The 9,953-nt window shown below is 46.0% G+C and overlaps 1 protein-coding gene across 2 annotated transcripts in view; it reads right to left on the bottom strand.

The window, feature by feature from the left end:
• Positions 1–6,423: 6,423 nt before the first annotated feature.
• WIPF3 (WAS/WASL interacting protein family member 3) overlaps positions 6,424–9,953 on the bottom strand; it is a 55,139-nt gene continuing 51,609 nt past the window's right edge. For both annotated transcript variants that reach the window (XM_034760713.1, XM_034760712.1), the window contains exon 8: positions 6,424–9,427. In XM_034760713.1, the coding sequence (XP_034616604.1) occupies positions 9,387–9,427 (41 nt within the window). In that variant the 3' untranslated portion in view covers positions 6,424–9,386. The remainder of the gene's footprint in view (positions 9,428–9,953) is intronic.

Below are 9,953 nucleotides of genomic sequence, written 5' to 3'. Positions count from 1 at the left end.
CAAAAAAAAAAAAACAAAAACAAAAACCTAAGGAATCCTTGTGGCACCTTTAGAGAATTAACAAATTTATTTGGGCATAAGCTTTCATGGGCTAGACTAGAACATGAAGTGAAAAAATACAGGAGCAGGTATAAATACCTAAATAAATCCAGGTTATTGTAGAATAATTTCAAAAAGATCTGCCAGTGAAATACATCTGGGCTCAAACTGATTTTCTGGTTGTTATTCCCCTTTAATTCTCTTTGTATCCCCTTTTGGGTTTTTTAATGTGTCTTTGTTTTTTAATTTATCTCCCTTCTTTCATAAGTACTATAATTCCAACTTGCTTGAAATGGAAACAGGACAGAGGTGATCCACACCTTTCTAGGAGTCCTACACTCCGTGCCCTTGACTTTGCAGGTAACGCTGAACATGTCTCTTAGACAGTGTAGCTGCCACTCCAAGTATAAGACAGTGGCCACTATACAAAGTATCCAGGTAACCTCAGTAACTGTTCAGAGGTGAGCCACTGTGTACTGTGATATTTTACAGTGCATGAGATGCACTATAAAATGATATGATTTATATCACTGTTTCTGCAATTCTCTTAATATGCTCCCAGCAGGGCCAGGGAGCCATGGGAGATATATAAACCTTAGCCTAATTAAGGCGTGGTTCCCTGTAGACGAGGGAAGGTTACCTCAGGTTAATTGGAACACCTGTAGTCAATTAAGGCCCTGTCAGGAACCTAATAAAACCTCCCTGCTTCAGGTAGAGAGGGTTGTGTGAGGCAGGAGAGGGGACTGGAGTTGGGTTGCTGAGACTTGAAAGACTAGAGAACTGGTGGAAGAGAGATGCCCTCCCACAGCGTTAAGGACCAAGGGTAAGAAACCTGCAGGGATTGTGAGGGGCTGGGGCTTAGAGTGAGGAGTAAATCCAGACCGCTTCTCTTCTCTACCACCTTCCCGGGCCACTAGTGGGGCCCTTTCCCCCACAAGAGCAGGGGCAAGGGGTGGGGTCCTAATCTCTCTCTATTCTCTCCCCTCCCTGCCCCCAAACTGTGAAAAGCATGGGATCCACCATACCAATATCAGCCATTTTGCCACAGCTGCTGTACATTGGATCATCAGCAATTTAAAACAACCAAAGCAATATTGTGCATCTTCCAAAAAAAAAAAAAAAAAAAACACAACTACATCCATAATGTAAGGTGCCAAGGAGGCCAGTGTTCAGCAGCATATACAATACAAACCCATGTGCTGCCAAAGCGAGGTAAATGTAATGCAAACATAGCCAAGCAATGGCAGATTGGAGTTGAAAGTTTGCTTGTCAGATTCTGAAATAAAAAAAGATGAAAATAACTTCCTTTGGCACACACTGTCCCAAAAATGTTACACTGTGAATGACCGTGTCAACCATTTCATATAGTCCATAGAGATTCTAAAACTACACCCAAACCATGGAATTCCAGCAACTGGATAGACAGGCTCCTGCATTAGGGAAATACAGGCAGGCAGTGATTATTGTGCCTTTTGCATCAATGTATTGGATTCTCTTACACGTAAATGACTAATTCATTGTGTGTAATCATGTTCTATGTTGCCTAGGCAGTGTTGTGGTAAATGAAATATCAGAGTGTATATACTGATTCCCTGAAGAAGAGCTGATCCACTTACGTGAAACAAATAAGTAAAATGTCTCAAAGACCCTTGTGGTCAACTTTTTTTTTTTTTTTTAAGTTGATCCTCCATCTTGCTTCTGTAAGTGCACTCTGTGTACTGCAGCCATGGTTAAAAAGGGAAAAATCAAATTCCCCCAAACTGAATATTGTACGCGGCTCCTCTCTAGTTGTAAGACAGGAGTTCTGCTTAGAAGGGCGATGTCTTCTCCTCTAAAAGCACACAACTGAGATGAAAATGCTAGTGTTCTCATTCTTGCACATTAAGGCTCTGATCCTGCAACTTACGTGCAGAATGCTGTACCTCCCGAATCCTCTTGACTTCAGTGGGGCTTGATGTGGTTCAGGGATGCTCATGCATGAAGTCACTTGCAGGATTGGAGCCTCCAAGGCATTAGCCCACAGGCTGTGGCATAGAATCACAGAGCCTGGGGCAACAGACCTTGGGCTTGTGCTCCAGTGCTAAAGACACCTGTGTAGATATTGCAGCATAAGCTGGAGCTTAGGCTCTGAACTCCCCCTCCCTCCCCCCGACTTCAGAGCCTGATAGGGTGACCAGACAGCAAATGTGAAAAATGGGGGTGGGGGGTAATAGGAGCCTATATAAGAAAGACCCAAAAATCAGGACTGTCCCTATAAAATCGGGACATCTGGTCACCCTAGAGCCTGAACATCTACATAGCTATTTCTAGTGTAGTGCAAGCCTGAGTCTGTCAACCCAGGCTCAGACTCCTGGCTGCAGGCTGCCATTGGTTGTGTAGATGTACCCTGATTGTCCACAACTCAAATAAGCTCTTGCACGAAACCTGCCCTGAATGATGCTGACAAGCATTACGTGAAACACAGTATGTTGTAAATTAAAATACCTGTGCTGACTTGCTAAATTCTAAAATATGTTTAATGCTTGCAGGATAAAGACACTAAACTTCAAAGCCAGTGGAGTGGGTGGCACAGAGGCATTGTTTCACATTCACTCTGAATTCTGGCTTGGCTATGTTGAGCAAAAGGGAGCAGGGAATAAAGATGTCCACTTTAAATAGAGTGCACTGTTTTGTATTGTTCTCTGCAGCTAGTGCCCACCATCTCATGCAGCTATTTTCACACAGCCCTGTTGCCTGTCCGGGTGTGTGTCAAGATGTATGCCGTCAGACTGAATCAAGACACTGCAAAGCTTGTTTGGCTAAATTTCTTGTGGGAACTAATGTATAGGTTTGCAATCATCCTGTGGGAATTATGTATCTGTGGGGAACTGCTATTTGGAAAAAATAATAAATAAATTCTTTTCAGCACCATGAACCAGGTACTTAGTATTTTATACAAAAAATTTCACCCTGCAAAGTCCCTTTGAGCCAGGTGTTCTCTGGCCATTGCCTATAGTGCATTTAAAAAAAAAAACAAGGGCTGAGGTTGAGACCCTCTCTTGCGTATACAATCACTGCATGCACTTCTCCATAATACTGGAGAAAGCAATACCCTCTTCAGTTACTGATTTAGAGTGTTAGTTGAGTGTTGAGTCAGTGCCTTACTGACTGGGCAGAAGCATCAAGGATTCAGTCATGGATGCTGAACCACCAAAGTGTAGGAGTAGTGAAAATAATTTGGTTTTGTTGGGGGGAACCCCTAGGTGTTTGTATCATCTTCCATGTTTTTAAATTTCTGTGGGCACATTCATGTGCTGGTGTACATACAACAACGTAATGGAGGCCAAAGTTGCCTGCTACCTCAGCCTCTGATAGTCAACAGCCACTTTCTTTACACATCTGACTGCAGGGGAAAGTCAGCCAGCACCATGAATTGTATAAAAATGTAGTAGGATGAAATTTTGGGTACAGAGGAATTTTAAATAGTTAAAGCTAGATTCGCAAAAGGATTTAAGCACTTAAACCCCAGATTTAGGGATCCTGCCATTCACAAAATGCCTGCTCAGGTGCCACAGCACCAACTAAGCTCAACAGCTCAGACCCCTAGAGGCAGGCTTAGACAAACCGACTCGGGGGAGCAACGAGGACTCCCTTGTAACTTTTAGCCCACTAGTTAGGGTACTCAGCTGGGATCTGGGAGACCTCTGGTGAACTAACCCCTGGACTATGGGATAGTCTGGTGTGGTGCTGCGGATAACTTAAAAAAAAAAAAAAAAAAAAAAAAAGGCATGGGGCCAATGAGAGTGTGTGCACGCAAACACGAGACTCACTGTACTGTGGTTGCTAGAGAAATCACACAGGAGACCTAGAAGCCAGTGACTTTTTAAAATGTTTTATCTACAGCGGAACAGCTTAACGAGGAGAGACAGAGGTGCCCCTCCCTGAATATCCCACTGGAAAGGTGGCAGATGCCTGTTCAATGCCTTCTCCCTCTCAGGGGGAATGTGTTGTCAACCAGGGTTTTCCAATATCCTACATTAGTATCCTAACCACAGTTAAAGGCAGGTTCCCTCGTCCTCCCACACTGCTAGCTGAAGTGGCATGGGCATCTAACTCCAAAAAAAGGGGGTGGCAGCTGAGATTCCCAAGCACAGCAAGGCACTCCCCCTGCAGCCCAGACTTAGATGCCTACTGCAGAGGGGTGGGGATTGGCTTCTCCTATTGGCTAGCTTCTGTGAGGCACCACCTAATGCCCAGGTTATCAAAACAATTTTTGGTGGCCTCAGAGTGCACTAGTGGTTGCACTGACACTTTTTCCTAAAAAACGTAATTAACTTTAAGAAAAACAATTTAAATAGGCATAGATACACACCCAAATATTGTAATTTTTATATATATATGTATTCTGAAGACTCAAAAATAATACTGTGAAAAGTGATATTTGTGAATATCACTTTTCACAGCACACTTAGGCATTGGCTACACTTGCAAGTTACAGCGCTGTAACTCACTGGCAGGGCACTTGCAGTGCTGTATCTCCCTGGGTACACCGCTGCACCCACCACATCTCCAAGAGGAATAACAGCTGCAGCGGAGTGGCTACGACTCACAGGTGTGAGTGTAAATGCTTGCAGTGCTGTACTAATCACCTTGTCAAGTGGCCAATGCTCTCCATTGTTGTGACCGGCTGCAGGAATGCGGAAGTGCCGGTTTCAAAGCTCGTACCACAGAGAAAAGCAAACAGTTTGCAGCTTGCTTTGAATGAGTGAATGAATGAGCAGGGGGCCGGGAGTTTGGAACTTGCAAAATAGAGAGCTGACTTGCTCCAAAAAGCACACGCTCTTCCACCCCACCCCGTTTTGAAAAGCATGTTGCAGCCACATGAATGCTGGGATAGCTGCCCATAATGCACTGCTCCCAACACAGCTGCAAATGTTACAAGTGTGGCCACACCACTGCGCTGTCAGTGTGGACAGGCTGCAGTGGTTTTCCCTACTCAGCTGCACAAAGACAGGTTTACCTCACAGCGCTGTACAGCTGCAAGTGTAGCCAAGGCCTTAGTAGCTTCCTGGGAGGCTGTGAAAAGTGATACTTGCTGAGAAAAGTAATATTAACCAATCCATGCAAGCCCCTGGACCCAACCCTAAATGGGGGAGATTGAAGTGGGAGGCAGCAGGGTCCAAGGATGATGGGAGTGGTTGAGCCCTGCTGCTGCATGGCTGGAACCAGGGGTTGGTGTCTGCTGCATGTGACCAGAACCGGGGACAGGAACTGCATGGGCAGAGCCAGAGATTAGAGCCCGCTGCTACACAGCCAGAGCTGTGAGTCAGCGTCCAGGGCCTCTGCCTACTGCAGCACGGCCAGAACCCAGAGCTGGAACCTGGAGTCAACGCCTGCCACTGCGTAGCTGGAGCCAGCGCTGGCTGCTGAGCGGCCAAGGGTCAGCACCAGTCCCAACACCGCATGGCCAGAGCCCAGGACCAGAGTTGTTGGTCGGTGCCTGCTGCCATGCGGCTGGGGCAGGGGATCAGCACCGAGGCCATACGGCCAGAGCTGAGGGTCAGCACCTGCCACCGCGCGGCTGGAGCCAAGGGTCTGCACCCGAAGCTCCGCAGTTGGAGCCTGCTGCCACACGGCTGGGGGCTGGTGCCTGGGGCCAGTGCCTACCACTGTGCAGCCAGAGGCCAAGACCAGAGTCAGTGCCCACCCCTGCATGGCCAGAACTGGGGGCCAAAGGCAGAAGCTCTGGAGCCAGAGGCTGGTGCCCAAAGCACCGTGGTTAGAACCCAGCGCTGTGCAGTTGGGGGTCGGTGCCTGGGGCCAGCATCTGCCACTGCATGGCCGGAGCCCAAGACAGGAGGCGGGGGTCACTACCTGCCACAACAAGGGGCTGAAGGCTGAAGCCCTGCGGCTGAAGGCCAGGGCTGTGTGGCTGGAGCTGCATGGCCAGGCTCCTAAAGTCCCGCCACTGGAGCCTGCCACCCAAAACCCCTTCTCCCAAGGTGGGTCAAGAACTCACCTTGCTTCTGCAGTGTTGTGCCCCACCTTTCTCAAGAGGCGGAGCAGGGCAGCGCATCCAGGAGCAACAGGGACGGTGGGGAAGGAGCCAATGCTTTGTCATCTCCCCTTCCCCATCCTGCCTAGGAGGTTGTAGCTGAACAAAAAGCCCCTTGCCTCGGTGGCCGCATTTGAGAAACACTGACCTGGGGTTCTGTTTTTTATGAATCCTGTTCGCTGAAGTGCCTCTCTTTCCACATTTGTTATATAGGGAACCGAGGCACCTAATCTAGGCCCTTAAAGCTGAGGCATGGTTTGGAGAAGTACCACCACCCACTCACCCTGGTGGAATACTACTAAGCCATCTCCATTTAATGCACATAAGCTGAAGTACAAAGGAGGAACTAATTTACCAGGAGACATTTTAATATTTTTTTAAAGTCCTTATAAAATATTTGTTACGCGGTATTACAGGTTCCAGTACAGATGAGAATAGGCAAGAAGTCATACTCCACATTTGCTTTTAATGCACAATGACACTAATACTGTAGCAGAATACTATTCCTGAATAGCCTTGGATTAGACTTTCTGTAAGAAAAGATGCAATGCCCATGTTGACGCCTGCCTAAATTTGACTTGATTACATTTTATATGCTCAAGCACAGTTAACTATTGTAATTACAATACTGGTGACAGCATTTATATTTTCAATATGTCTCTCTCTCTCTCTCACACACACACTCACTCTCTCTCTCTCTTTATTAAGGGATCAGTACAGGCAAGTAAAAAGCCAGGAGGGCGTTACTGTTCAGAAGCCCTATGGTGCTGCTGCAATCTACAGCTGGAAAAGCTGATCTTTCAGGAGATAATTCAGTGGCTCCAGAACCTCACTCTGTACCTCCTCTGTCCACTCAGACTCAGGGCCAGATTCACGGCTGTGGTCCGCGGCTCCAGCAATGCAAAGTAGCTGTCAAATGGCCAAAGTTCACTGAAGAATCTGGTCCCAAGCCCTTCACCGGGGTAGTATATTAAGCATATGTAGGTAACTGCAGCCCACTTATCCATGCATGAATGATTCCACACACAGTTACCTGCTTTTTGTTGACCAGTCAGGCACCAGGTGAACAACTTCCCCGCCCCCAACTGTCCACAGCAGAGTTGCTGGGATCTTATTTACCTGATGTCCTTAAAGTCCAGCTAGTTGCAAGGGCATGACCACTTCTGCCTTCCTTAGTATTTACGTGGTGATGACAAGGCTACTAGCTAACTTTGCAGAGAAAGGCACTATCCAGAGATAGACAGCAAAAGGGCAGAAGTATAGCCCTAAACTGGATTTAACATACCTGCTATATTTGCAAGTTGGGATGCTGCAGATTTTATGCAAATAAGGCTTTAATTTCATATGCATATTTGAATAGTCATAACTGCATCAGTTTTCCCCAGCCCCCACCATCAAATCTAGCCATTCTCCTAAAATCTACCCTCTGGTTCCACATTTGAGTTTCCTCCCTTGGCGATCACTACCACCTCTGCTAACCTAGGGAGGGGCCCAGGTTCTCTGTGCTGAGAAGTGGAAACCAGAATCCTGATCCTTTTCTAGCCAACCGGGAAGAGTTTCCTCCCTCCCTCCTCCGATCTGCAGCCTGCTGCTCCCCCTCCTGGCAGCTGCTTGCAGAATCAGTTCTGTTCAGCTAAGCAGCCACTGCCCCCCTGGAAAGAGGAGGGTTAATGAGGAGGTGCCTGCCAGAGTGCAGAACCTCTGGAATGATTTCAGGCACCCCCGTGCTCCTGAAAAACAAGAGATTAAGGCCACTCTGTGGAAAATCAGGACCAGGGTCCTGAAAGTGAGAGTCTCCAAGGGAAACAACACGTGAATTAAAAGACTGATTGAAGCACCCTTAACCTGGCCATTTTAATTGGATAACTTTAAGCCAATCAGAGACAAACCAACCTATGGGTGCATCTGCCAGGAAAAGTCTGATTTCCAGTGAGGTAATGAAGGTAACCTGCATTAGCTCACCACCCTGTCAGCCACCACGGCAACTGAAAGAAGGGGGAGGAGAGTTTTTGGTGCCTGTGGCAAACTGAGGTATCTTGTGAATCAATCTGCAGTTCCAGACTGCAGCCCTTCATGGCTCGCATTTAGTATTTGGGTGAAAAGAGCTGCATGGAGCATGTAAATGAAGGAGGACTTCTGGCAATTGTTTCCAGAGCCGTTCAGAAGAGATTGGTGAGAATGAGCAATACCAGTTGTCTTCTTTCTAGTACGTAGCTATTAAAAGCTTCTTTAGCTAACTGGAGTGGGGCATGTTGGGGGTAATGTGGGGGCAGAGGAGAGAGGGAATGACAATGTCTAGAAAGCCGGTCAAACAAGTGGCAGGTGGGCTCCTGGCTAGCAATAAGCAATATTTAAAGAGAAAATCTATACTGTACAAAAGGCTCACATTTTAGAGACATGATGGTCAGCTGTGGCCTTAAACAAACACTTATTGGCAAATGCATTCATCCCAGTTTTGCTTTCTGACCTCAGGAGAAGCAGTTTGGAAAAGCTTTGCCCTATCTGCCAATGCATGGCAATGCTGTTAGGCAGTCCAGCCCAGGTAGTCATGTTCTAGCTCATTCCCTTCTGACGGGTACACCCACTAGCAAACCTGAGATAGAGTAGCATACTGTGTGCAGTGGTGTCCGCAGCCCCTTTCTCCTGCCTAGGTATATGTTTGACCAATAAATCCCTGTAATTATGGACCCCTCTGTGGTGGTAATGAAGGAGAGGCCATTTTGCAGCGGTGTGGGGGGTAGGTAGGAAACAGGCAGCAGAGTAACTTACAATGAGATTATAGAGTCATGCCAATAACCATACAATATATAGTATCTTATTTTCAGATAGCTAATTGAAAACTCCTGTAAATATAATTAGAGCTCTCGGGGGGGGGGGGGGGGGATACTAAAAATATTTAAAAGGTGACAAAGAAAAATATCTGAGTGTATTTAATGCATGGAATACTGTTTGAGATGATATCTCTTGATGATGATTTGAATGAGAATTACATAGTGAACACTACTAAAGAATTTAAATCTCATGGTGCTTGGTTTTAAAAATTCCTGAAGTAAAGTATCCAACAATAATTTAAAAGCCTGTGCCAGCACTCTCCTCTATTGCCAAACAATGACTAGACTCGTTCAGAGAATGCATAATTAAAGTATTTCTTTTCCAGTTTTAAAAATATCAAATCAGGTCCGACACTGCATCATTTGATTGTTAAAATATAATCTCTACTCATTTAACAAAACCTCCTCTGTTTCATATATTATCTTGTTATCTTCACTCGTCCTGTGTAGTACTGCACCAGAGGTCTGTTAGAGGGATCTTCTCATCTCACATGTGTTCTTAGTGGAGGATTTTTAGGGGTATCTGTAAGATACATAGGATACCATCTATTACAGGATGTCTATTGTTTCTGTATATGCTTACAGTACTTCAAAGAATGGCCCTGCATAGAAACTTCTCCTTCCTTAGAGGTTTTTAAGGTCAGGCTTCACAAAGCCCTGGCTGGGATGATTTAGTTGGGGATTGGTCCTGATTTGAGCAGGGGGTTGGACTAGATGACCTCCTGAGGTCCCTTCTAACCCTGATATTCTATGATTCTATGGGAACAGTCTAAGAGTGCGAGGATGAAGATTTTGGGGGGTAGGGACTTGTCTAACATAATACAGAACACATGGGATCTATACAAATAGTAGCCTGTATGGTTAGAATAGGAATTTGTGTGATTTTATTCATCTATTTATAAATGCCTATTTTCAAAGCTGAGTGGGTGATGTGCTCCCAAAACACAGTGATACGATTTTCAAAGGCTGAGCATCTGTATCTCCCAGCGTACTGTTGCTTCTGAGAATCTGACATTCTTATTTAGGTGCCAAAATATAGAGGTAGTATG

This window comes from Trachemys scripta, chromosome 2 (genome assembly GCF_013100865.1).
Source record: "Trachemys scripta elegans isolate TJP31775 chromosome 2, CAS_Tse_1.0, whole genome shotgun sequence".
Lineage (NCBI taxonomy): Eukaryota > Metazoa > Chordata > Testudines > Emydidae > Trachemys > Trachemys scripta.
Note: the sequence above shows the minus strand (reverse complement) of the source record. Positions and strands in the feature narration are given on the sequence as shown.